The sequence below is a fragment of the Paralichthys olivaceus genome, chromosome 17 (assembly GCF_024713975.1).
Source record: "Paralichthys olivaceus isolate ysfri-2021 chromosome 17, ASM2471397v2, whole genome shotgun sequence".
NCBI lineage: Eukaryota > Metazoa > Chordata > Actinopteri > Pleuronectiformes > Paralichthyidae > Paralichthys > Paralichthys olivaceus.
Genome location: NC_091109.1, coordinates 17,387,258 through 17,414,731, shown reverse-complemented (window position 1 = coordinate 17,414,731; position 27,474 = coordinate 17,387,258). Strand labels below are relative to the sequence as shown.

Below are 27,474 nucleotides of genomic sequence, written 5' to 3'. Positions count from 1 at the left end.
TGTCTCTATCACTCTATCACTCTTTGACTGTCTCTATCACTCTTTGACTCTGTCTCTATCACTCTTTGACTCTGTCTCTATCACTCTATCACTCTTTGACTCTGTCTCTATCACTCTATCACTCTTTGACTCTGTCTCTATCACTCTTTGACTCTGTCTCTATCACTCTATCACTCTTTGACTGTGACTCATTGAAGTAAACAATCCTTTATTTTCACATCATCTTTTTTTCAGGACACTGAGTTTACAGGTAAATATCAGTCAGGTGACAGTGACATCATCGGTTAACACCTTCACTGTAAAACTATTTACTAATTTGACGTCAGTCAGACTCACTTCCAGTTTTCTGTCACTAGGAGGCGACGTGGAATAAATATTCACTGTGTGTGATTCCAGTGTTGTTGTATGTGAACAGCTGTTTTCACTAACTCCCTTGTGATTGGTGGGCGTGTTCACAGTTACAGCTCCCTGACCTGTGGGGGTGGGACGACTTACACCCTCATTGTTTCGATTGGGTCCTGGATTTATGTTTGTTTTTTAACAAGCTGCTAACACGAACCAACGATATGAGGAATCAAACATCGAACTCATTTACTGACGATACAGAGCCAATGGTACGACTTATGTAGATCTGACGTAGATCTAGAGTCGACCTCACATAGATTATCAACACTCAAAACAACACTTCATATCGATATATAAATATTTAGATATTACAGTGTTTGAGTATTAATCTGTACTTTTATATATCGATCATTATATTTGAATCCACCCCTTCCTGTAAACACGACTCCTCACATGACATCTTTCAAAGTTCTGGATTCTCTCGGTTTCTTTTGATCAGTTTCAGTCTCGTTATTTTCCATAACATTTTGTTTTATGTGTCGTTTTCTACGACTTCAAAGTCACATTAATGATTCCAGGTTCTCCAGGAGGTGAAGGTTCCCTGCAGTTATTCATAATCAATAATTAATACTGTGATAACACTGCCTGCTGTGTGATGTCCAGAGTTTAGATTCATCAGAAGGTCGTTGTCAGCCTTAGCTCCGCCTCTCAGCTGTTCCTTTTGGTCACCTGGCTAATAGGTGAGTTCTCTCAAAGCTGAACCTTTCAACAAATTTCTATTGATTCTGTTTGAGTTCCAGTCTGATGGTTCCTTTGGCCTTTGCAGTAACGTCTGGGGAACATCTGGAGAACATCTGGTGAATGATCCCCGAAGGTTCCTTCAGTAACGTTTAAAGAATGTTGAAGGAACCACACGTTGAGTCCGCTGATGATGTCATCGCCGTGTCCATTTGATCAAAGTCTCAGGTGATCGATACAAGAAGATCAGTTTGGCGTAAAGCTCCTCCTCCAGCTCCAGCTCACCTGTCTCTCTCACCTGAAAGAGCCAATCACATTGCAGCTTGTCAGCCAATCAGATTCAAGCATCACATTAAGACACAACATCGAATCAGATTATAAAACCAGCTGAAAGAGATTGATAGTGAAACTGATTCCATGAACTAATGAGAAGAGTCTGGTTATAAAAGTCATCTGATTATAGGAATGTGGTACCAGGAAGATGTCGGTGCAGAGTTTGAGGATGCGGTCGACACAGGGCAGCTCCTCGAACATGATCGAGTGACTGATCCCGCTGAAGAATTCTCTGACGAACTTCCCGATCACCAGAACCACTGACGCATACAATCCCATGATGCTGCGGGGCAGAGGGAAGAGAGGGGGGAGGTTTGTTTCTTTACCTTTTATTTTTACTTCCCTACTCTTACCGTCCCTACTTCTGTTTCTTCAGTGACTATAGTAATGATTACTGCAGGAAGGAATAGTACTCTGTGACTATGGTGACCATATGGTGATAGTAATCTATTACTTCAGAAGTACTGTACTCGGAGATAATAGTTACCCATATCCAGCCAAGAAGCCGAGACTCGGAGGACTGACTTTATCACTGAATACAAACAGCTGGAGCCCCGCCTCCCTCTTGTCCTTCAGGGAAGCCCCGCCCTGAACTGGCACTAAGCTGGCAGCTGGTTGGTCGACGATCCACCACTCCTGGATCTCTCTACTCTGATTAGTCGACCTCTCCAGAGCCAACAAGATGTCCTTGTAGCGGTTATCTGATTGGACATGAGAAAAGAGAAGCCATGTGATTGGAGGAGAGGAATAAACAAATAACATAAAAAAGAAATACTCTAAAAGCAATGTTCTTAACAAAGTCATGAACTAAGACTCAACTGTTTTCATCAACGTAAAAAACATCAAACCTGCGTAAAGTTGTTCGATTGGTTTGGCATTGGAGTCGCTCGGAGCTCGGATGAAACATGGAAACACTTCCTGTATCACCCTGACAACAACAAACACACAACTCTTAATTAACGTTTGTTTAATGTTTCACTGATTCATCCTTAACGTTTCATCTGATCCCCCCCACCCACCCGTACTCACACAGGAAGTGTCCTGGTCCCGTTCAGCAGCTCGATCAGCTCCAGGCGAGTCTCATTGTCCAGGTAAGTCACATGTTTACCTGAAGCAAGCTCCACCTTTGCCCCCAGACTCAGGTTCCTGTTTTTAAAAAACTTTATTCACCGAGTGAACGATCAGTGTCGTCCAGCTGCTGAACTCTGGACAGTCCAGGTACTTCTACTACCACAAGTGATTATCAGGTATGAGTAAGTTTTGATGTTTGATTATTGATCATGAGAACAAACCTCTGAACCGTCCAGGACAGGGTGAGGGGGAAGTGGTCGAGGTTGAGCACCTGGCTCAGGTACTGTCTGCTGGGCGGACTGATGGTCCACAGCGAGTTACTGCTGCCCTGCAGCTCTGCCACCGCCACGTCCTCACGTGTGTACGCCTCCAGGAACTGCAAGGCACTCTGGGAAACACAGGTCACAGAGTTACTGCAAGAGTGTAACTGTAGGAGTAATACTAAAACCACTAATATTACTGCTAACACTGCTAATAGTAATACTAAAACTGCAGATACTACTGCTAATACTGCTAAAGGCTAATTTATGCTCTACGTTAAACACGGATAAGGACAGAGCCTAATGTCCGTACCCTGCGTTAAAAGGACGAACAGAAGTATAAATGCAGCGATGGTCGGAACATCTGAGACGGACACATTCCATTCAGTGCGTAAAAGGAGCATAAATTAGACTGAAGAGTTGAACGGAGAACTTACGGGTGTGTAACTGTAGGAGCTGACGAAAGAGCTGAAGTCTTCCTGCGTCAGATCCCTGAGCTGATTCTGCTGAGCACTCATGGTGAAGATGGGCTGGAAACAACAACACTCACACTGGTCACAGTGCTGCTGACAGTGTGATACAGGTGAGCCAGGACAGGTGTGTTTACCTGGAAGCCTCCGAGTGTGATGGTCAGAGAGATGTCGAGCGGACGGTTCACGACTCCAGCCACAGATTTAATGAGCGACATGAAGAGGAGCGGGAACCACACGATACAGATGAGTAAGAGAACGATGAGGCCGCCCATCCCGTACTTCACCACCCGTTTCTTCTTCTGCCCCCGAGGCTGAGGGTACCTCTGTGTACACAAGCACACACTTCACACACTGCTACACACACTTCACACACTGCTACACACACTTCACACACTGCTACACACACTTCACACACTGCTACACACACTTCATACACTGCTACACACACACACACACACACTTCATACACTGCTACACACACTTCACACACTGCTACACACAAACACACACACACACACTGCTACACACACTTCATACACTGCTACACACACACACACACACACTTCATACACTGCTACACACACACTTCACACACTGCTACACACACACACACACTTCATACACTGCTACACACACACTTCACACACTGCTACACACACTTCACACACTGCTACACACACACACACACACACTTCATACACTGCTACACATACACTACTACACACACACACACACTTCATACACTGCTACACACACACCTTCTCTGACTCCCTCCAGCACTTTAAGACGAAGCAGTGGGCGTAAACATCCTCCACACAGATCCATGACGACAGAGACAAAGTTGTGTCCGTCCAGACCCAGTCCATCACCGCCCTCAACTCTGTCAGGAAGGGAACCAGACGGAACCTAGAGAGACAGACAGGTAGGGACAGACAGGTAAGGACAGACAGGTAGAGACAGACAGGTAAGGACAGACAGGTAGGGACAGACAGGTAGAGACAGACAGGTAGGGACAGACAGGTAGGGACAGACAGGTAAGGACAGACAGGTAGAGACAGACAGGTAAGGACAGACAGGTAGGGACAGACAGGTAGAGACAGACAGGTAGGGACAGACAGACAGGTAGAGACAGACAGGTAGGGACAGACAGACAGGTAGAGACAGACAGGTAGGGACAGACAGGTAGAGACAGACAGGTAGGGACAGACAGGTAGGGACAGACAGGTAGAGACAGACAGGTAGGGACAGACAGGTAGAGACAGACAGGTAGAGACAGACAGGTATACTCACACTTATTTGGTAAAAACAGAACCAGGCACAGAGCTGACTACATCATTTTCAGGTCATTGTGCTAAGCTAGGCTAACAGGGTGTCAGGGTTGGACTCACCCCTGAAACAGGAACAGGTTGAGGTAGTTGTGACTCTTTGTCAGGAAGTTTCCCAGAACTCGTGTTGGGTATCCAGATCGAATCTGATAGGCCGACAGACCAAAGTATACGCACTTCACAAAGTACCAGAGCTGAGCCACCAGGTTCTGATTGAAACGTCTGGAGACGAGAACAGAAACAACACCGATGTTCACGTTTGTGTTCGTAAAACTGAGACAGAATTATCCACTTCAAACAGATCAGAGCGCACTTTCATCTTGGTTTAACTTCATTGATTAATCAACTCAGTTTAACTTTAGTTCTGTTGTTAATGCAGTTAACTGAACAGCTGTTTGTTAACTAGTGTCAGATATGGGTTAGTTACCTCTCGGTGACAGTCGGCAGGATGAAGAACATCCAGAAGTGGATCCCGAAAACCAGAATCACCTGAAACACTAACTTCCCCAAAACTGTCTTCCTCAAATACAGAGCCCTGTCTATCACCATGGTCCCTGCAGACAGACAGACAGACAGACAGACAGTAAGTAAGACATTGAGACAGACAGATGGACACGGGGACAGTGGACATACCAAACTGGATCAACACCATCACCAAGAATGCTTCAGGAACCTGATCTTCTGAGAGGGAGGAAGTGATGTCAGCAGCCGCCGAGTGTTTCTACGAATCATTAGAATCAAAGAAAAGTGAGTAAAGTTTCAGCTCAGATTGAAATATTGTTCGTAAACATGGTTAATGAAACAAACTTTACTCCAAAGGCCCAGAAGCCAAAGACGATGATGATGAAGTCAACTGTGTCTGCGAGGAACATGAGGACGTAAACATCTGTGACGGCGCTGTATTCTGGTTGGACGAGAGCTCTGAAGAACTGACAGACTGGACGGTAAACTGACATACACCTGAGAGAGGGAGTGACCTTGTTGAGTGTTTTGTCAACACAAAACAAAGACAGAACAGTTAATGTCAGTGTTAGCATACCTGCTAACAGAGAACTCCTTGACTCTGATGGAAACTTCTCTGAGTTTCTGCAGCAGCAGATCGAACCTGCCGAAGTGCTGAGGTCTGGAACTCACACTGCCTGAAAACACAGCAGCTGATTTTCATTCTCTTCATATTTAACAGTCAAATATTATTTCATTTTAATTTTCAAAGTCACTTATGCTCTTTCCTTTAACTGTGGATATAAGAAATTGTCTTTGAATCTTGACTCAGTGGCTCAGGATATTTTTAGTTTTACTTCAACATATATATAACGGAGAGCACTTTGTGCAAGCCATGGTAAGATTACAGTATGGTGTTCCTCAGGGCTTCATCTTCAGTTATTTCTGATGTTCAGAAATGATCCACTCATTGGTGAAAATATCAGACAACCCCGATCATGAGACGACATCCCTAGAATATTTGATCAGAGTGATGGGACCTTTAGCTGCTGCTAAACGTCTGGAACTACCCGTCTGGAACTAGAATCTTCAAACGTTTGAAATCCGATGGTTTCAGACTCTTTCCTCTGTCCTGAAACGTTCATTCATTGCTGTTGTTTTTAGGTGTATTGGATTCTACCTGCAGGAGAGCGCAACTGGGTGGAGCTGGAGCGTGTTCGTCTCCTGCCTCGCCGTCGGAGTGTGATGGGGGGGTCAACCACGTCGCTGGAGGAGGCACAGTCGGCAGAGTCAGTCTGGTTGTTGTGGTGACGGAGAGTGTCGGCTTCCATGCTAACAGTCTGATCCCAGAGTCCGTGGCACTGTGGAGGAGGAGTCAGCTGTTACAGTTCTTTTACTTTCTTCTCAATTTTCTTTTCAATTTTTACCTGGAGTTCGGTTCTGCGGTAGAATAACTTGTGATTTTTACCTTGAGTGTGGCTCTGTGGTAGAATAACGTGAGCAGCTGCAGTAGGTCGTACAAGACGTATCCTTCCTTCTTCTCCACTCCCAGGATGTTTGGGGGGTGGAACGGTTTGGACCGGTCCACCTCCAGCTTCTGGTTAAATGGGAAGAAACCGAACTGGAAGAAATACTTGATGACGATGGTAACCTGAGGACACAGACACACAACCAGATATATAGTAGAACCAGTTATATATATTTATAAACTATTAATATTCAAAAATTAAAGAAAGAAAGAAAAAAACAGACCTCAGTGTAGATGATGGCCGTCATCCAGAAGGTCTTACTGGGTCGAGGGACCGATAGCATTGCCCAGAGAAACACCAGAACAGGAAGTACTAATGTCAGACAGCTGGCGGACACCATGTGGTTCAAAACGATGACCAGGTAACACACAGTCTCCGACCTGCCGGTGAGTGGAACCCATGTTTAGAGTCTGAGGAACCAATTCACTTCTGACAACCTGCTTGTTTCAGTATTAAGAGTTTTAAAGTTTGTTGAATTTCAAAGATAGACGTCTCACAGAGAATGAGTTTGTGTCATCAGGGGACACTGAATGTGAAGGAGAGTATTGTCTGCATAGAGAGAAAACTGAGCCGAGGTAGTTCGATGCAGAGCTTCTGTGGCGGTGCCTGTCGTACAGTTTACCTGGCTGCCAGGATGTTGTAGAGGGCATAGCCCAACTGGAGCAGTTGAGGCTGGTTTCCATAGAAACGGTCTGACGCCTCCAGCTCGTCATCATAGAAAGTCCTGAAACACAGAAGACAGAGTTGAGCTACAGCAGGTGTCAGGTGACTGATCTCTTTGACTCTCCTGTCCTCACCTGTTCCTCAGCAGCTCGCTTGCTGTCAGCTCCTGAGTGCGAGATGTCAGTGGACAGGAAGTGGAGGCGGAGTCAAACAGAAAGTCATTGGTTTCCCTGGGAGTCAGCAGCCACTTCCTAAATCCTGACTCCGCCTCCCCCCTCCTGCTCCTCTTTCCATCCTCCCTCGTCTCCCTCACCTCCTCCTCCTGGAGGTCGAGCCCAATTGCAAGGCTGTAGGATGGGGGGAGGAGGAGGGAGGAGGTGCTGGTGAAGGTGTGTGTTGGGCGTGTGTCAACAGGAAGTTGCTGGTTCCAATCTTCACAACTGTTAAAACAGACAGAGAGAGGCGCTTGATACAACCCCCACAGAATCACAACACTGACTCCTATTGATCAATACATCAATATGAATTCCTGAAGTCGCTCCAGCAACCCACCTGTGAGTGCGACTGATCTGTTCTTCCTCTGATGATAAAGACAACAGAGACCGGACCCTCTCCATCCTGGACAGTTTGGGTCGTGATCTTTGGCTGGTTTTAGCCACAATGCATTCTGGGACATCTTCTGATGGGACTGTCGTTGGTTCTTCTCCTGGTTCATTTGGTCCATGTGCTTCTGGTTCTGCTTCAGGTGGACTTGTGGTCTGTAGTCCACCTGGATCATCTTCATATCCTGTTTCAGGATGTGGGTCTGAACCAGCTGATCCTGGTTCTGGATCTTGTTCAGAATGTGGATCATCCTCATTGTCTGAGTCTGTTTTGGGTTTCTCTTCTTTCTCAATGGTTGTTTGACCTCCAGCTTCTTCTTCATCTGTATCAGGACTTTCTCCCTCTTCATCTCCTCCCCCCTCTCTTCCTCTCACTGCTGCATCATGGGAACTGCAGTCCAGACCCGACTCTCTGGATGTTTTCATCATCTGCTCTTCGTAGTAAACGTTGATCGCCTCTCGAGTGGGCAAGTTACCCTGATCAACCAAACAAATAGGAGAGAAAAATAAACATTGAAGCAGGTCCTCCATCTTTGTTGTAGTTCACAGCTCACCCCCCAGTACGGAGTGTAGTCCTGGGTGTGTACCTGTTTGGCCTGTTGTGTTAGCATGCAGTGCTCGATGCGGAGGACGGTGGAGATGTCAACGTGTTCCTGACACAAACCGCTGAGCCAGGCAGTCAGAGAGTCCAGCAGAGCCGACAGCAGAACCCAACAGAACCGCAGTGTGTTGGAGAGCCGATGCAACACTGTGTCTGAAACACATCACCTCATCGTTCACCGACCAACACATATAAAGCAACAGTTTCAGGTGAGTAAATATAACATCTGCTACCTGTACCCTCCTCTTTCTCCTCTTCCTCTGCACCATCCTCCGTCTCCTCCGTCACTTCTATGACTCCAGCTGCTGAGGAGGAGGAGTCAGAGTCATTGGTTTAGGTAACAACTCTATGCAGATGACACACAACACTTCAACTCACTCTCTTGTTCACATAAATACGTTGGTTTTGTGATGAAGTACAAATGAAAAGAAACTTGATTATACTTTTTTGGTTTTTATACATTTCTCATGTGACGTTTTTTTCAGATATATCATTACTGAATGTTTAATGCTGGGTGGACCATTTATCCTCCTCCTCCTCACCTCCTTTCTTCTCCTCCTTCCTGCTCCTTCGTTCAGAGGAATTCTTCTCCCACAGTTTCCTCTGGTTGTTTCGAGCTCTCATTGCTGTTCTGGAATCTGTTATCCAGGCGTGGTAAACAAACTAATGGAAACAAAGATCATCATCACATCTTGTAAATGATTTGTTGGTCTTAAGTGAACTCGCGGATTCATTGGGTTAATTTAAGACCCACCCCTCAGAATGTTGCGTTTGACTTGTCGTGTTCTTGAGTTTGTATCGTTGTGGTGTTAATACAGATTATTATTATTATTATTATTATCTTATCCAATCCTTTTCAGCAGAATCAGTTTGGTCTGTCTAAACAATACCATCTGCCTGATTGTGGCTCATTTGCGCCCTCTATCTTTCGTCACAGGTATATGTGGTCATCATGGAGTCCAACCTGGAAGGCTGATTTCTCAGGCTCCGCCTCCTTTTTCTCATCCACCTTCTTTTCTTCATCCTCCTCTTCCTCACTGTCAGTCTCAAACAGGTAGTAGTCCCCACTCCTAACCACTGCAGACAGACGGGTACAGAAATATAACATGTCAGAGCTTCACTGTGTTCAGTGTCTTCATATTATGTCTGTTATTATTTGGTTTGATGCCAATAAAGTTGAATTGAATAAAAACATGGGTGTGAATGGTGATGGTGTCAAAGGTCATGTGACTCACTGGAGGCGTGGTTTACCCAGGGCCTCCACCAGTTCTTCTGTTTCTGACCCTTCTTGTTTTCTTGACCTACAAATCAAACACAACAGCTGATTCTGTGATTGACAGCTGTGTCTGTCTGTTACCATGACAACAGATGATGATTGTTTACAGACCGTCAGTGTGGCAGCTGTCCTGAGTTAAACTCAACATTTTCTCTTTTCCTCTGCGAAACTTCTGCTGTCGGGACTTGATCCTTTCCATCCTGATGGAAACAGACAGGAAGTAGTTCAGATCAGACCGAAACTGATGTTTTGACTGGTTCATGGTGTTTTGACTGGTTCATGGTGTTTTGACTGGTTCTCTGTGTTTTGACTGGTTCTCTGTGTTTTGACTGGTTCTCTGTGTTTTGACTGGTTCTCTGTGTTTTGACTGGTTCGTGATGTTTTGACTGGTTCTCTGTGTTTTGACTGGTTCTCTGTGTTTTGACTGGTTCATGGTGTTTTGACTGGTTCGTGATGTTTTGACTGGTTCTCTGTGTTTTGACTGGTTCTCTGTGTTTTGACTGGTTCATGGTGTTTTGACTGGTTTGTGATGTTTTGACTGGTTCTCTGTGTTTTGCCTCGTTCTCTGTGTTTTGACTGGTTCTCTGTGTTTTGACTGGTTCGTGATGTTTTGACTGGTTCTCTGTGTTTTGACTGGTTCTCTGTGTTTTGACTGGTTCATGGTGTTTTGACTGGTTCGTGATGTTTTGACTGGTTCTCTGTGTTTTGACTGGTTCTCTGTGTTTTGACTGGTTCATGGTGTTTTGACTGGTTCTCTGTGTTTTGACTGGTTCATGGTGTTTTGACTGGTTCGTGATGTTTTGACTGGTTCTCTGTGTTTTGACTGGTTCGTGATGTTTTGACTGGTTCATGGTGTTTTGACTGGTTCTCTGTGTTTTGCCTCGTTCTCTGTGTTTTGACTGGTTCTCTGTGTTTTGACTGGTTCATGGTGTTTTGACTGGTTCTCTGTGTTTTGACTGGTTCATGGTGTTTTGACTGGTTCATGGTGTTTTGACTGGTTCTCTGTGTTTTGACTGGTTCTCTGTGTTTTGACTGGTTCTCTGTGTTTTGACTGGTTCTCTGTGTTTTGCCTCGTTCTCTGTGTTTTGACTGGTTCTCTGTGTTTTGACTGGTTCATGGTGTTTTGACTGGTTCTCTGTGTTTTGACTGGTTCATGGTGTTTTGACTGGTTCTCTGTGTTTTGACTGGTTCATGGTGTTTTGACTGGTTCATGGTGTTTTGACTGGTTCTCTGTGTTTTGACTGGTTCTCTGTGTTTTGCCTCGTTCTCTGTGTTTTGACTGGTTCTCTGTGTTTTGACTGGTTCTCTGTGTTTTGACTGGTTCGTGATGTTTTGACTGGTTCTCTGAGTTTTGACTGGTTCTCTGTGTTTTGACTCGTTCTCTGTGTTTTGACTGGTTCTCTGTGTTTTGACTGGTTCTCTGAGTTTTGACTCGTTCTCTGTGTTTTGACTCGTTCTCTGTGTTTTGACTCGTTCTCTGAGTTTTGACTCGTTCTCTGAGTTTTGACTGGTTCTCTGTGTTTTGACTGGTTCTCTGTGTTTTGACTGGTTCTCTGTGTTTTGACTGGTTCATGGTGTTTTGACACGTCCTCTATGCTGGATATGTTTTGGACAGGTCTTTGCTGTTAGTGTCTTACTGTCTCTTCAGCAGGTCCATAGACGTCTTCTCCACTTCCAGTCTTGCTCTGACAGCTTTCACTGTCGATGCCTCGAAGAGCTCCGCCCCCCTGAAACAAGCACATGTTAACATCATGTGACTGTTATGTGACTGTGTGTGTGTTTTGATAGGTTCATTACCTGGAGGCCAGTAGTTGTGTGTTCTGCAGGTCCAAGACCACGTACAGGAAGTAGTGACTCCTGAAGACTCGTCTCTGCAGCAACAGGAAACAGAAACAGACTCCATCCCAGATGATACCTGCCTCGTCACTCGGTAACTCACACTGTTTACTGCTCTGCTGCTCCGCTGCCAACAGCAACAACAGAGATGACAAATACAGACAGGCAGACAGACAGACAGACAGACAGACAGACAGACAGGTAGGCAGACAGACAGGCAGACAGACAGGCAGACAGACAGACAGACAGACAGACAGACAGGTAGGCAGACAGACAGACAGACAGACAGACGGATGGATGGATAGATTTACATACGTTTGGTGTATCCTTTGATGGTGCACGCTAGACTGAAGAGCTGAATGAGCCAACAGTGATTCAACACCAATGACTTAATGAAACCACACGCCAGAATCTGAGAGACAGGCAGAGAGACAGAGAGAGAGAGAGAGACAGGCAGAGAGACAGGCAGAGAGACAGGCAGAGAGACAGAGAGAGAGAGAGAGAGAGAGAGACAGGTAGGAGAAGGTATTTAGAGAGACTCCATCATGTGTCTTTAAATAGCATGTGAATGTGATGTAATAATGATGACGATGTTTCTCACCGACAGAATATTCTTCATGGTGATGACAAACACGTTGTAGCCGATCAGACAGTCCCAGTAAACCAGGATGGATTTAACTGGTTTTAGTAACAGTTCTCCTCCGACCAACAGGAAGTAGAAACAGGCGACCAGGTAACCCATACAGAAGATACTGATCCTGGAACAAAACAGCACAGTCCAGTTATTTCTAGATTTACAACTATTCATCGTCCCCACATTTTTAGACTGAATCTAAATTTGAAAAAAAAACACAAAATATTTGCTATAAATTTGAGTAAAATCCCATTTTTATTAACTTTGCTAATCATCTTAGTTGAATCGTGGAAAAGCAGGAGCAGTTGTAAAATTCTGTATTTTACTTTGAAAAATAATACACCTACTCACCTGGTTGTCCCAGTGATGAAAATGATGGTGAGGACAAACCAGAACATGTAGCTGAAGATGATGACCTTCATCATGTCCAGGTAAGACCTGAACAAATGGACAGTGGTCAGAGACACAGACAGGTGGATGGGTGGACAGGTAGACAGATGGACAGTGGGTGGGGTTTTACCTGCACAGCGTGAAATCAGGAACCGTGTTGAGACGGAGTCGTCTGATGACATCACACATCTGTCCATCGTCTCCGTCTAGCTCGCTGTTGTCGCCTGCGAGGATTTGAACCGTCGACTGAAGCTCCTCCTCAAACACCTGCAGCTGCAGCGACGCCCCAAGGAGGAGCAAGAAATCATCTGAACAGACAGGAAACACAAAATAATGAGGTCAGGTGTTCAGGACACGGAGAGGAAATAAGAGAGGAAGCAGTTAATAGTCCAAACTGATCACGAATCTGAATCATTTCATATTTGATTTTCTATTTGATTTTTTAGTTTAAATCTGGATTAATTTTTTTCTTGAGTCGTGAATCATAAATTAATACCATTACCAAAATGTTTTTGTTTTAAAATATAAAATATACTTCACCAAATGAAAACTCATTATTTAACACTGTGTGATGATGATGATGATGATGATGGCCTTACACAGGAGGAAGAGTGGGTTGGGTGGTGTCAGGTGATCAGGAAGGAAGAGCCATTTCACCACGTTAGAGTCCATGTTGGAGGACGGAGGTCTCCAAGGATAATCTGAACATCAAAACAAAAACAGAGGGAAACTGTTAGCTTAGCTCCATCCACCTTTTAGCACTTCCTTTACCATTTCAGAATAAAACTTTTGATGAAACTTTTTGTGAAGTTAATAATCCCAACACTTTGTCTTCAGGTGAGTTTGTACCTGCACAGGCAGCAGGAGGGAAACCGATGCACAGAAGGTACTGGAAACACAACAACCCAGAAAGGAAGTAGCAGTATTTGGGCCACACTAAGGCAATGTACTTCCTGCTGCGACGTGATAGGACAGTGATGAGGCCAAAGGCATGGGCTACGGCAAACAGATCCATCCGCTGACCAATCACATTTACGGCCAACAGGAAGCAGGTCTGAGAGGGAGCATGGGAATATTTTTAATGAAAACCAAGAGCAAGTTGGGTTGTTGCTGTGGCAACATGGGCATGTCTCACCTCCAGTCCAAACTTGTAGAAGAAATAGTTCAGGAAATATTTGAGGCAGCTCAGAACATTGTCGTCCAGCTGACGCCTGGTGATGTCATGAAACAGCGTTCTGGTAGGGGGCGGGACTTTTTTATGACGGAGGCGGTAGAGTTCCTGGTGTCGGTAAACAGTCACCTCGAATGCAAACAGCGCTAACATCATCAGGTTATACTGTGAAGACAAAGATAAGTTAGCATGATGCTTTGTTATCAGACCTATCGGTACTAACGTCATCAAGTTATACTGAAAACACTTGTTTTATTGACTGATGATGTCATCACTCCTCACCCTCAGGTAGTCGAGCAGTTTTCCGTCTGTCTTGCGAAGCCCCACCCACTGGGCGGGGTCAACTGGACCAGTGTAGAGAGCAGAGTGAGACAGTTCAGTGCTGGAGTTTTCTGGCTACAGAGAGACAGACAGGTGAGAGACAAACAGACAGCTGTACAGGCAGACAGGTATGATGATGTTGCCGTGGTTACCATGGTGCAGTTGGACGAGTATCTGATTGGCTGAACGACGTTGAGTTGGTATAACATCTTACAAACAGTCACCACACAGGTCCACACTGTACAGACTCCAGACAGTAGCGGGCGCAACGCCCTGCAGGGCAGAGCCACGCCCACACATAGGACAAACAGCAGGTTGAAGACACACACCTGAAGAGAGAGACGGGGGGAGACACACAGACAGGTTCAACACACATATCTGCAGAGAGACAGACAGAGACAGGTAAATATAACAGACAGGCTCAGACCTCCTTCACAGAGACCCAGATGATGTAGGAGGAAACGATCTTGACAATGTGTAATTCCAGGAGCCACCAGATGAGGCGCTGCAGTCGCTGCAGGGAGAGGAGGAGGCGCAGGAATAACACAGAGATTCGATCCACCACCAACCTCCAGGAGACCAGCGCTGAGGATGAGACATCAGAGTCTACTTCCTGTTTCAAACTCAACTCCTGTGTCTCAAGTGTGACAATGTAGTTTACCTGTTATGTGGTCAGAAAGGGTTTCCCTGTCAAACACACAGGGGTAATCTTCCTCTTCCTCCTCTTCTGCCTTTATCCCCTTATCTTCTCCCTCTCTCTCTCTCTCTCTCTCCCTCTCTCCTTTTGTCTTCTCTTCCTCCAGGAGGAGCTGAGGAGCTCCACCCACTGACAGGTCGACCAGACTGCCATCAGAGTGAACCAACCTGCAGAGAAAGAGAGAGACAGGTGAAAGTGAGACAGGTGGGCACAGAGGTCTGACGAATAGTTGTAAAGGTCAGGGGACAAGTGGTAGAGGACGGGAGACGAGTGGCAGAGGTCTTCGGACTTGTAGTAGAGGACTGGGGACAAGTGGCAGAGGCCTACTCATCTGAGAGCTTTGGACAGGGTTGGTGTGTGTGTGATACCTGGTGATGGTGCTGTTGTGTGTATCCACCACAGTCTTCAGGTCAGTCAGCTGCAGGAACGGCTCATGGAAATAATGCAGGTGAACTATACACACCTGCAGAACGAAGACAACAACAGTCACATGATGATACGATGTGACTGTGTGTGATAGAAGTGTGTCTGAGTGAGCACCAGTAAGAACGCAGCAGGAATGAAGATCCTGGTGAAAAGAACCGGAAGGGAGAACTTCTCCAAACCAACATCCTCCAACCTGGGAAGACAGAGAACCAATCAGAGAACCGATCACATGTGTACCTGTGTGTGTACTTGTGTGTACCTTTGTGTGTACCTTTGTGTGTACCTGTGTGTACCTGTGTGTGTAGCTGTGTGTACCTTTGTGTGTACCTTTGTGTGTACCTGTGTGTGTATCTGTGTGTGTACCTGTGTGTACCTGTGTGTGTATCTGTGTGTGTACCTGTGTGTACTTGTGTGTACCTGTGTGTGTATCTGTCTGTGTACTTGTGTGTGTACCTGTGTGTGTATCTGTGTGTACCTGTGTGTGTATCTGTGTGTACCTGTGTGTGTACCTGTGTGTGTACTTGTGTGTACCTGTGTGTGTACCTGTGTGTGTATCTGTGTGTGTACCTGTGTGTGTACCTGTGTGTGTACCTGTGTGTGTATCTGTGTGTGTACCTGTGTGTGTACCTGTGTGTGTATCTGTATGTGTACCTGTGTGTATATCTGTGTGTACCTGTGTGTACCTGTGTGTGTATCTGTGTGTGTACTTGTGTGTACCTGTGTGTGTACCTGTGTGTGTATCTGTGTGTGTACCTGTGTGTGTACCTGTGTGTGTATCTGTATGTGTACCTGTGTGTATATCTGTGTGTACCTGTGTGTACCTGTGTGTGTATCTGTGTGTGTACTTGTGTGTACCTCCGTGTGTACCTCTGTGTGTACCTGTGTGTGTACCTGTGTGTACTGAGTCCAGTGTAGTAACTCCAGGTGTGGGGGGATGAGGGGAATTGAAAGGTGTAGACAAGGATCAGAACCAGCATGGAGTAGACCACCACAGCTACCCAGAATCCCCTGAGCAAGGTACGCCAGCGCTCATAATTCAACTAGACAAACAGACAAGTGCAGTGAGACGGATGTAGATTATTATTTCAAATGTCCACTCAGTGATACCAAACTAATTTTAGTACTGCAGTTTTACCTGGTACAGGGCGACGCAGCACAGGAACATCACCATGTAGATGACTTTGTAGAGAACGATTTTTCCTTCAAAACTAACGAAGAAGAACATCGTTCCACAGATGTAGATCCAGTATTTAACAAACATCCTGGTTACCACAGCAACCATAGCCTCCATCTGAACTCCTCCCCCCAGGAGCAACACCTCCTCGTATAACTCCTCCCTCTTCTTCAGGTCAGGCTCTGATCAGATAGACAGGTGATCAGTAAGAGACAGACAGCTGATCAGTAAGACAGGTGATCATTGAGACAGACAGGTGATCAGTGAGACAGGTGCAGACAGGTGTCTCACCCTCTACATGGACAGTGATGGTAGACAACTTTGTGTCCTCCTGTCTCTCGCTCTTCTCAGTCAGCGCTTGACGCAGCAGCAGCCAGAAGGTCAGAAGACACAACAACTGCAACAGATCAGATTACATCAGAGTTAACAGCACTAAAGTATTTTTGGTAGCAGTAGTAGTATAGTATTTGTAGTATTAGCAGTAAAAGTGGTAGTAGTACCTTAGAGGCGAGCTCCCTGCAGGGGACGTCTTTTCTGGGGAACAGTCCGGGGACTTCCTGGATCGGAGGGAAGCTATAGATGTACTGCAAGATGACCAGCAAGTTGCCATAGGCAACCAACCATGGTGATGACATCAGTGTGTACCGGCGACGCTCTCGCATCATCCAGAGGACACATGACCACAGCAGCAGGACACACGTTAGCCAGGACACATATGTGATGGACCACGCCATCATGGAGATCAGAGCACAGATGTAACTCTGTTTGAGGAGGAAGCTGAACGCCATGGAGGCTGCACTGACTCCGCCCACCTCGCTACTCACTTCCCCCTGCTCCTCCCACCCGTCACCTTCAAAAACACACGTTTCCAAAGTGTCTGGATGTGAAACAAGAGGTCACATGATGTTAGTTCACCTGGAGGTCGAGTGAAGAAACATTTCAACAAGAATCTGGGATAACAGGAAGTTAAATCCATCAGATAAACGCCAGGCCATGCCCCTCCGCTCTCAAAATGATGAACACATTTACATATAATGACTCTACTGACTACCTGTCTAAACCAATCACTGACCTGATTGGCTGAGAGAGTATTGAGGCGCAGAGTAAACATCCAATCCCAAGGCAGTACTCTGTGTGTGCGGGGTAAAGGAGTCAGAGGGGCTGTCATTGGTCGACGACGACAGCACCTGCCGAACAGAGATACGCTTCCTGAACGTCACAGTTAAAACTACAAAACCCATCAGGCAGTCACTGATTAAACATATGAATGAAAATGGATCACTTATTGATTTTTGTCCGTACGTCTCTGCACTCAGGTCGATCGTGAGCTCTCCTCCACAGCTCTCTCCGCCTCTCTGCTGTGATGTCAGCGGTGACCTCTTCACTCAGGTTACTGGTGGCGGTGATGATGTCACTGCCCCCGCTGACTGCTGACACCACCCTCTTTACGCCTCGCCTCTCGTCACCAACGATCAGCTGAAGAAACATGTGACACCCGTAAGCCAATCACATCTGCAGAACACTATGAGTGTATATGACATCATCAAGGTCACCTGGTTCCTCCACAGCGCCGCCACCGTGTGAAAGAGCAGCAGCAGCGTCAAAGGACTGAGGAAGTGAAACCAGCTGAGCTCAGCATTCATCTGCAGCCTCCAGGGGGCGCTGCAGTCCACAGACACCAGAGACACGAGGCCAAACACACTGCAGAGCAAACCATCAACCATCATCAATCAATCAATCAATCAAGCAGTCATCAATTAATCAATTAATCAATCAGTCACCAATTAATAAATCATCAATCAATCAAGCAGTCATCAATTAATCAATTAATCAATCAGTCACCAATTAATAAATCATCAATCAATCAAGCAGTCATCAATTAATCAATTAATCAATCAAGCAGTCATCAATTAATCAATTAATACATCAGTCCCCAATTAATAAATCATCAATCAATCAATCAATCAATCAATATCAGGAGATAGAATATTTCAACAACCCTGTGTGTGTGTTACCTGGTGGAGGTGTGTGTTACCTGGTGGAGGTGTGTGTGTTACCTGGTGGAGGTGTGTGTGTTACCTGGTGGAGGTGTGTGTAACCTGGTGGAGGTGTGTGTGTTACCTGGTGGAGGTGTGTGTTACCTGGTGGAGGTGTGTGTAACCTGGTGGAGGTGTGTGTGTGACCTGGTGGAGGTGTGTGTTACCTGGTGGAGGTGTGTGTGACCTGGTGGAGGTGTGTGTGACCTGGTGGAGGTGTGTGTTACCTGGTGGAGGTGTGTGTGACCTGGTGGAGGTGTGTGTGTTACCTGGTGGAGGTGTGGTTGGGAGGCCACGCGTCCTGTAGAGATGGCAGCTGGTAGCAATAGAGGAGCAGGAAGTGGGAGGAGCAGTAGACCAGTGACATCACAGACACACACCTAAAAAGTAGGGGTGGGACCTGACCTGACCACGCCCACCAGGTGCACAACGCCTGGAAACAGAGCAGGTAAGGGAGGGAGGAGAGGGAGGGGCATATGATACCTGGAGGGGGCGGGGCGGGGTGGGCAGGGCAGGGGGCAGGGGTTCCCATCAGTTCTGGAATTTATTGGATTCTATTGTTACCTGAGTTTCTATTGTTACCTGAGTTTCTATTGTTACCTGTGAGTTTCTATTGTTACCTGAGTTTCTGTTGTTACCTGTGAGTTTCTATTGTTACCTGAGTTTCTATTGTTACCTCAGTTTCTGTTGTTACCTGAGTTTCTATTGTTACCTGAGTTTCTGTTGTTACCTGTGAGTTTCTATTGTTACCTGAGTTTCTGTTGTTACCTGAGTTTCTATTGTTACCTGTGAGTTTCTATTGTTACCTCAGTTTCTGTTGTTACCTGAGTTTCTATTGTTACCTGAGTTTCTGTTGTTACCTGTGAGTTTCTATTGTTACCTGAGTTTCTGTTGTTACCTGAGTTTCTATTGTTACCTGAGTTTCTGTTGTTACCTGTGAGTTTCTATTGTTACCTGTGAGTTTCTGTTGTTACCTGAGTTTCTGTTGTTACCTGTGAGTTTCTATTGTTACCTGAGTTTCTGTTGTTACCTGTGAGTTTCTATTGTTACCTGTGAGTTTCTATTGTTACCTGAGTTTCTGTTGTTACCTGTGAGTTTCTATTGTTACCTGAGTTTCTATTGTTACCAGAGTTTCTATTGTTACCTGTGAGTTTCTATTGTTACCTGAGTTTCTGTTGTTACCTGTGAGTTTCTATTGTTACCTGTGAGTTTCTATTGTTACCTCAGTCTCTGTTGTTACCTGAGTTTCTATTGTTACCTGAGTTTCTGTTGTTACCTGTGAGTTTCTATTGTTACCTGAGTTTCTGTTGTTACCTGAGTTTCTATTGTTACCTGTGAGTTTCTATTGTTACCAGATTTTCTATTGTTACCTGTGAGTTTCTATTGTTACCTGAGTTTCTGTTGTTACCTGTGAGTTTCTATTGTTACCTGTGAGTTTCTATTGTTACCTCAGTCTCTGTTGTTACCTGAGTTTCTATTGTTACCTGAGTTTCTGTTGTTACCTGTGAGTTTCTATTGTTACCTGAGTTTCTGTTGTTACCTGAGTTTCTATTGTTACCTGTGAGTTTCTATTGTTACCAGAGTTTCTATTGTTACCTGAGTTTCTGTTGTTACCTGTGAGTTTCTATTGTTACCTGTGAGTTTCTGTTGTTACCTGTGAGTTTCTATTGTTACCTGTGAGTTTCTATTGTTACCTGAGTTTCTATTGTTACCTGAGTTTCTGTTGTTACCTGAGTTTCTATTGTTACCTGTGAGTTTCTATTGTTACCTGAGTTTCTATTGTTACCTGTGAGTTTCTATTGTTACCTGAGTTTCTATTGTTACCTCAGTTTCTATTGTTACCTGTGAGTTTCTATTGTTACCTGAGTTTCTGTTGTTACCTGAGTTTCTATTGTTACCTGTGAGTTTCTGTTGTTACCTGAGTTTCTGTTGTTACCTGTAAGTTTCTATTGTTACCTGAGTTTCTATTGTTACCTGTGAGTTTCTATTGTTACCTGAGTTTTGTTACCTGTGAGTTTCTAATGTTACCTGAGTTTTGTTACCTATGAGTTCCTGTTGTTACCTGTGAGTTTCTATTGTTACCTGAGTTTCTATTGTTACCAGAGTTTCTATTGTTACCTGAGTTTTGTTACCTATGAGTTTCTATTGTTACCTGAGTTTCTGTTGTTACCTGAGTTTCTATTGTTACCTGAGTTTCTGTTGTTACCTGTGAGTTTCTATTGTTACCTGAGTTTCTGTTGTTACCTGAGTTTCTGTTGTTACCTGTGAGTTTCTATTGTTACCTGTGAGTTTCTGTTGTTACCTGAGTTTCTGTTGTTACCTGTGAGTTTCTATTGTTACCTGTGAGTTTCTATTGTTACCTGTGGGTTTCTATTGTTACCTGTGAGTTTCTATTGTTACCTGAGTTTCTATTGTTACCTGTGAGTTTCTATTGTTACCTGAGTTTCTATTGTTACCTGAGTTTCTATTGTTACCTGTGAGTTTCTATTGTTACCTGAGTTTCTGTTGTTACCTGAGTTTCTATTGTTACCTGTGAGTTTCTGTTGTTACCTGAGTTTCTATTGTTACCTGTAAGTTTCTATTGTTACCTGAGTTTCTATTGTTACCTGTGAGTTTCTATTGTTACCTGAGTTTTGTTACCTGTGAGTTTCTAATGTTACCTGAGTTTTGTTACCTATGAGTTCCTGTTGTTACCTGAGTTTCTATTGTTACCAGAGTTTCTATTGTTACCTGTGAGTTTCTATTGTTACCTGTGAGTTCCTGTTGTTACCTGTGAGTTTCTGTTGTTACCTGTGAGATTCTGTTGTTACCTGAGTTTTGTTACCTGTGAGTTTCTATTGTTACCTGAGTTTTGTTACCTGTGAGTTTCTGTTGTTACCTTAGTTTTGTTACCTGTGAGTTTCTGTTGTTACCTGAGTTTTGTTACCTGTGAGTTTCTATTGTTACCTGAGTTTTGTTACCTGTGAGTTTCTGTTGTTACCTGTCAGACCCAGCAGAGCTGTCAGCAGAATTTTCCCTCCCGTCGTTGTCATGTGTCCAATCATCTGTCTGCTTTTACAAACCAGTGACTCCAGTTCAACCAGTATCCTGTTTCTGCTGCCGCCCTCCTCTTCTTCATCCTCTTCATCATCCTCTTCTTCATCCTCTTCTTCACCCCCCTCCCCCCCCAGCACAGAGTCCTCCTCAAACATCAGCTCTTCCTCCTGACGCTCCTCCTCTTCCTCCTGCTGAGACTGAAACAGGAGAAGAAGAGTTTAGTTTTACTGGAGGTGTTTGGAAATGTGTGTCCACCTGTGGACGTCTTGGTCCTGCAGATGGACACACTGATGTCTGAGAGAGACAGTGATGAAGAGTGAGGAGGAGGAGGAGGGGTCTGGTTTCATGTTCACAAACAGACTCTGACAGAACCAATAATCAGCTGATTGAACTTGAAATGTAATCATTATACCCTCTGTGTGTGTGTGTGTGTGTGTGTGTGAGTGTCTGTGTGTGTGTGTGTGTGTGTGAGTGTGTGTCTGTGTGAGTGTATGTGTGTGTGTGTGTGTGTGTGTGTGTTTGAGTGTGTGAGTGTCTGTGTGCATGTATGTGTGTGTGTGTGTGTGTGTGTGTGTGTATGTGTGTGAGTGTAATGCAGTTACATAACGAGGTTACAGTTAATAAATATCTTACTGAGTTACACACTAATACAAAATAAACCTCGTTAAGAAACAAGACGGGAAAACTTAACGAGGTTACACATGCTTCATTAGTGTGTGTGTGTGTGTGTCTGTGTGTGTGTGTTACCTGTGTGTGTATGTCAGCGTTCAGTCTCATGATCAGCCTCCAGGTCAACAGACTGATGAACAACACGCCAACATCTGGAAACACCTGTCTCACTGCAGAGCCTGCATCACTTCCTGTCAGACTGAGAGACCAATTTTGTTTGATTCAAAGATGTAACACACACACACACACACACACACACTACCGACCTTCTGGTAAGTTTACGACCCGCTGTATCTCCTGACCCACAGGTGACAGGTAATTTTAGAAATGAGTCACTGATGATGACTAAAGTAAGTGTGTGTGTGTGTGTGTGTGTGGGAGGGGGGGGGTGTTTATAGAGACATGTAGTCCAGACAGAGAGACTCCTGAACCTCCTACTTATATACACACACACACATAAACACACAGGACAAACACGTCTCTTTCAACATGTATGAAACTATAATGTGATGTTTGACTTTTACAGGAGCTGAGTCGGCAACACACACACACACACACACACACACACTCACACACACACACACACACAGACACACACACACACACACACACAGACACAGTAAAACATGTCTAAGTCTGTTTTTCTTTAATGTGTCAATAAAGTTTAACTGAGAACAGACACAGTTGACATGATGTATGTCTTACCTCACCAGGCCAAGCTGACTGAGAGCTTTTTGCCACGATGTACCTGCAGACAGACAGGTGAGCAGTCAGACAGGTGAGCAGACAGACAGGTGAGCAGACAGACAGGTCAGACAGGTAAGCAGACAGACAGGTGAGGAGTCAGTCAGACAGGTGAGCAGACAGGTGAGCAGACAGACAGGTGAGGAGTCAGTCAGACAGGTGAGCAGACAGACAGGTGAGCAGACAGGTGAGCAGACAGACAGGTGAGGAGTCAGTCAGACAGGTGAGCAGTCAGACAGGTGAGCAGACAGACAGGTGTCTCTTACAGTTGTAATCAGGCTGCAGTGTCACCGTGGTCAGCTGGAAGAACGACTGCAGTAACAGGAAGAGGAAGCTGGACACACACACGGCCATCACACAGCGACTCGTGTTACCTGAGAGACGAAGACTTTGCTTTGAAAAAATGGGACAGGAAGTGATTTCACCTGCAGGAGGAACACTGATACAACTCTTATTTATGGTGAGTTTGTCTTTTTCTTCCTGTTTTTTATCAAAACGTCTCATTTCAGTTTAATTTCTATTAAACGATATGAAGAACCAGCAGCTCTGAGCATCCACCAGGGGGGGCTGATGAGGAGACGTGAACAAAAGAAGATGTAAAAGAAAAAAGAACTTTAGTTCCTCATGTTTGAAACTTCTGTTGATTTTATTACCCCCCCATCACATATCCTGAACATCCCCCATCCCCACCCCCCAAGGACGACCTCTCCATTCTCTGTGTTTCCTTCAGGAAACATCCACATCCTGTCATCACCTGACTGTGTGTTACTGTGTGTTACTGTGTGTAACTGTGTGTAACTGTGTGTTACTGCGTGTAACTGTGTGTAACTGTGTGTAACTGCAGGTTACTGCGTGTTACTGTGTGTTACTGTGTGTAACTGTGTGTAACTGTGTGTTACTGTGTGTTACTTTGTGTAACTGTGTGTTACTGTGTGTAACTGTGTGTTACTGTGTGTTACTGTGTGTAACTCTGTGTTTGTTACTGTGTGTGTGTGTGTGTGTTACTGTGTGTGTGTGTTACTGTGTGTTTGTTACTGTGTGTGTGTGTGTACATGTCACAAACTGTATGTTCTCTAGATGTGACACTACTCAACAATTATTATTATTTATTATCAGTAGTATTAGTAGTAGTAGTAGTATTCTTGTTATAACCAGTTCAGTCCCTGTTGTTGTGTGTGTGTAATGTTGTGTTTTCTTGTGTTTGTATTTATTCCCCGTCATTTGTGAGTCGTTCTCAAACTCGTCTACAATAATCTGTCACTTGTCATAGTTTGTGTTCAGAGCCTTTTATAAACACAATCTCTGGTGCAGAGTGAAGTCAGAAAACTTTATGTTCATCCTGCCTGGTTTATCTGCACTGAAGATTTTATACTCAATGTTTTTCATCAAATTGTCTTTATTACTGTTCACATGTGTGGTTTACAGATCCGCACCAATCAGTACCGATCAGTACCGATCAGTACTGATTGGTATTTGTAGCCTACCTGTGGTGGAGGCGGGGTCAGGCAGCAGCGGCAGCATCAGCAGCAGGATGACGTAGACCAGAGAGAATCCATTGTACCGCAACACACACGCTGAGAACACATTCATCAACACATCAATCGGTCAATCGACCAATACACAGTTCTCGAGGGAAGCTGAAGGTTCTGAAGTTTCTTGTCTCGTTGCTGTGGAGCTGTTTCCTGCCCCCCCCTTCCCTCCCCTCACACTGACAACATCTGGCTCTGTGTGTGTGTCTGTGTGTGTGTGTGTGTGTGTGGTTAGCAGTGAGTCAACACACACACCTCCCCCTCTCTCTGGAATGTGAATCAGTTTAAAGGGAAAATCCACCGTAAAACTGAATCTGACGCTGTGTCCAGACGTGGTTTTAACATCTGTCCTGAGAGACTCGATCACATGTGGCCAGTGTCTAGTTCCTGTTTCACACCTCGTTTTAAAACACGTCCTGAACGTGTCGGATCTCACTTCCCTGCTCTACATGCAAATTAACACGTATGTCATCTGTTTTAGTTTGAGTTCGTTCACACCTGAACTTAGAGCTGTAAAAACCACATGTTCATACTACATGTTAATACTACATGTTAATATTACGTGTTAATACTACATGTTAATATTACGTGTTAATACTACATGTTAATATTACATGTTAATACTACATGTTAATACTACATGTTAATACTACGTGTTAATACTATGTGTTCATACTACATGTTAATACTACATGTTAATATTACGTGTTAATACTACATGTTCATACTACGTGTTAATACTACATGTTAATACCAGGTGTTAATACTATGTGTTAATACTACATGTTCATACTACGTGTTAATACTACATGTTAATACTACGTGTTAATACTACATGTTCATACTACGTGTTAATACTATGTGTTAATACTACATGTTCATACTACGTGTTCATACTACATGTTAATACTACATGTTAATATTACGTGTTAATACTACATGTTCATACTACGTGTTAATACTACATGTTAATACTATGTGTTAATACTACATGTTCATACTACGTGTTAATACTATGTGTTAATACTACATGTTCATACTACGTGTTAATACTACATGTTAATACCAGGTGTTAATACTATGTGTTAATACTACATGTTCATACTATGTGTTAATACTACATGTTAATACCAGGTGTTAATACTATGTGTTAATACTACATGTTAATACTATGTGTTAATACTACATGTTAATACTACGTGTTAATACTACGTGTTAATACTACGTGTTAATACTACATGTTCATACTACGTGTTAATACTATGTGTTAATACTACATGTTAATACTATGTGTTAATACTATGTGTTAATACTACATGTTAATACCAGGTGTTAATACTATGTGTTAATACTACATGTTCATACTACGTGTTAATACTATGTGTTAATACTACATGTTCATACTATGTGTTAATACTACGTGTTAATACTACGTGTTAATACTGCATGTATGGAACGTCTTGATTATTAATCATCAGAATCACTCAAATTCACAAACTATGATGAATGAGAAATGTCAATTATGCTAACAATGCTAACTTTAGAGTATCAGCGGTTACGATGACAACACGCACACACACATCTGGGAACCAGACAGTGACATCACTGACCTATGATGTCACTGAAGGTTACTCAGGGTTTGAAGGTTTGTGTTGTGGAAGTACAGGAAACACTGAGGGACATTTTCTTATTGACTTCCTGATCGATCGACCAATAATCAATAGAGGAAGAGTTATAAACAACTAAGATCTGAAACTTAAATTATATCTTTTTTATCCCCTTTTCCAATTTGACGTCAAAAGTCATATGCAACCGACCCAAACAAAGATGGCCACTTCACATCTGGATGATGACCAGAGGAGGAAAGTAACTGAGTACTTTTACTTTCCCGTCCTGTCACTTCCTGCTTCTCACAAAATGACGATATTTAATTTGTTTTTTCTCAGCTCTACTTATTAAATTGTATTAAGTTAATAAGTAGAGCTGAGTTACCTGAAGAACTAAAATGTTTCAGTCAAACAAACAGAAGTAAATAAAGATTAGAATCTTTATATTTTCTATAATCCAAATTAAATGACGTGTTCACAGCTGCCGATGATGGATGGATTCATTGATAACAGATAGAGTGATAGAGTGATAGAGTGATGGTACCTGCAGTCAGAGTGAGCGGCAGCAGAATCCTAAAGACCAGACCCACAACCAGGTCTGAGGACATCCTGAATCCAGATCAGTCCACTTCAGTCTGAATCCACCCTTTAATCTGGGTTCACTGGTCCACATTAAATCCACTCCTGGATCTGGATCTGGTTCTGTCAGAGCTCTGTGTTCCTGCCGGAGGAGCCGCAGGTCCAGCGACGAGCAGCAACACACCCAGAGGACATCCTGTATCCTCCAGGACTCACAGCTGAGAGACAGACAGCTGAGACAGACAGCTGAGACAGACAGATGCACAGTGTCTCACCCTTCAAAATGAAACAGTGAAGATTGAAACAAACTCTCACTCTGTCTGTCTCTCTATGTCCCTCTCTCTCTGTCCCTCTCTGTCCCCCTCTCTCTCTGTCCCTCTTTGTCCCCCTCTCTCTCTGTCCCTCTCTGTCCCTCTCTGTGTCTCTCTATCCCTCTTTGTCCCCCTCTCTCTCTGTCCCTCTCTGTCCCCCTCTCTCTCTGTCCCTCTCTGTGTCTCTCTGTCCCTCTTTGTCCCCCTCTCTCTCTGTCTCTGTCCCTCTCTGTCCCCCTCTCTCTCTGTCTCTCTCTGTCCCTCTCTCTCTCTCTGTCTCTCTCTGTCCCTCTTTGTCCCCCTCTCTCTCTGTCTCTCTCTGTCCCTCTCTGTCCCCCTCTCTCTCTGTCTCTCTCTGTCCCTCTCTGTCTGTCTCTGTCTCTAAAATCACAGAAAAAGAGAAATGAGAGAATGTCTTTGACTTGTTTTCTGTCCATAAACTTTCTTCTCTTGTCTTCTTCTTCCTCTTCAGTAATGAAAACAACTCTGCGCAGGATCTTTACCTTCTTTCTTCTTCTTCTTCTTCTTCTTCTCCTTCTCTCTTTTCCTTCAGTGATAAAGAATCTTTACCTTCTTTCTTCTTCTCTTTTCTTCTCTCTCTCTGTCTCCGCTGAAAAACACCGAGGCTCAGGAACTCACACACCCCGCCCACAGCCG

General features: G+C 44.3%; 1 protein-coding gene across 4 annotated transcripts; it reads right to left on the bottom strand.

Annotated features, from left to right (window-relative positions):
- Nucleotides 1-191: 191 nt before the first annotated feature.
- On the bottom strand, nucleotides 192-27,474 carry LOC109644440 (piezo-type mechanosensitive ion channel component 2-like). Of its 4 annotated transcripts, none has more exons than XM_069511964.1 (56): nucleotides 27,321-27,474; nucleotides 26,472-26,752; nucleotides 24,276-24,365; nucleotides 23,058-23,165; nucleotides 22,753-22,795; nucleotides 22,126-22,246; nucleotides 21,323-21,575; nucleotides 18,612-18,825; nucleotides 17,860-18,007; nucleotides 17,609-17,782; nucleotides 17,379-17,493; nucleotides 16,807-17,183; nucleotides 16,598-16,703; nucleotides 16,268-16,488; nucleotides 16,024-16,172; nucleotides 15,247-15,325; nucleotides 15,075-15,169; nucleotides 14,671-14,873; nucleotides 14,437-14,594; nucleotides 14,162-14,338; nucleotides 13,971-14,084; nucleotides 13,653-13,853; nucleotides 13,367-13,571; nucleotides 13,117-13,218; nucleotides 12,648-12,825; nucleotides 12,479-12,565; nucleotides 12,095-12,251; nucleotides 11,809-11,905; nucleotides 11,455-11,620; nucleotides 11,295-11,384; nucleotides 9,769-9,857; nucleotides 9,617-9,682; nucleotides 9,346-9,458; nucleotides 8,924-9,044; nucleotides 8,615-8,686; nucleotides 8,368-8,534; nucleotides 7,731-8,257; nucleotides 7,313-7,618; nucleotides 7,138-7,239; nucleotides 6,739-6,895; nucleotides 6,455-6,637; nucleotides 6,167-6,347; nucleotides 5,585-5,684; nucleotides 5,358-5,505; nucleotides 5,179-5,266; nucleotides 4,973-5,099; nucleotides 4,609-4,767; nucleotides 3,979-4,126; nucleotides 3,355-3,543; nucleotides 3,185-3,277; nucleotides 2,709-2,875; nucleotides 2,446-2,562; nucleotides 2,265-2,344; nucleotides 1,904-2,117; nucleotides 1,558-1,699; nucleotides 192-1,381 (listed from the first exon to the last, which is right to left on the bottom strand). In XM_069511964.1, exons 2-56 carry the CDS (start codon nucleotides 26,533-26,535, stop codon nucleotides 1,280-1,282), a joined length of 8,250 nt encoding a protein of 2,749 aa, XP_069368065.1. In that variant the 5' UTR covers nucleotides 26,536-26,752; nucleotides 27,321-27,474; the 3' UTR covers nucleotides 192-1,279. The 4 variants fall into 4 exon arrangements, with proteins under 4 accessions (XP_069368065.1, XP_069368067.1, XP_069368066.1 ...); XM_069511966.1 differs by having other exon boundaries at nucleotides 8,621-8,686; XM_069511965.1 differs by having other exon boundaries at nucleotides 8,615-8,683.

Coding starts and splice junctions, on each gene's coding strand:
- LOC109644440 (XM_069511964.1), bottom strand. CDS start 26,535: ATGTCCTCAGACCTGGTTGTGGGTCTGGTCTTTAGGATTCTGCTGCCG. Junction 8,535..8,614: donor GGAGAAAGAGGAGGGTACAG/GTAGCAGATGTT, acceptor GATGTGTTTCAG/ACACAGTGTTGCATCGGCTC. Junction 7,619..7,730: donor CAGATCAGTCGCACTCACAG/GTGGGTTGCTGG, acceptor CTGTTTTAACAG/TTGTGAAGATTGGAACCAGC.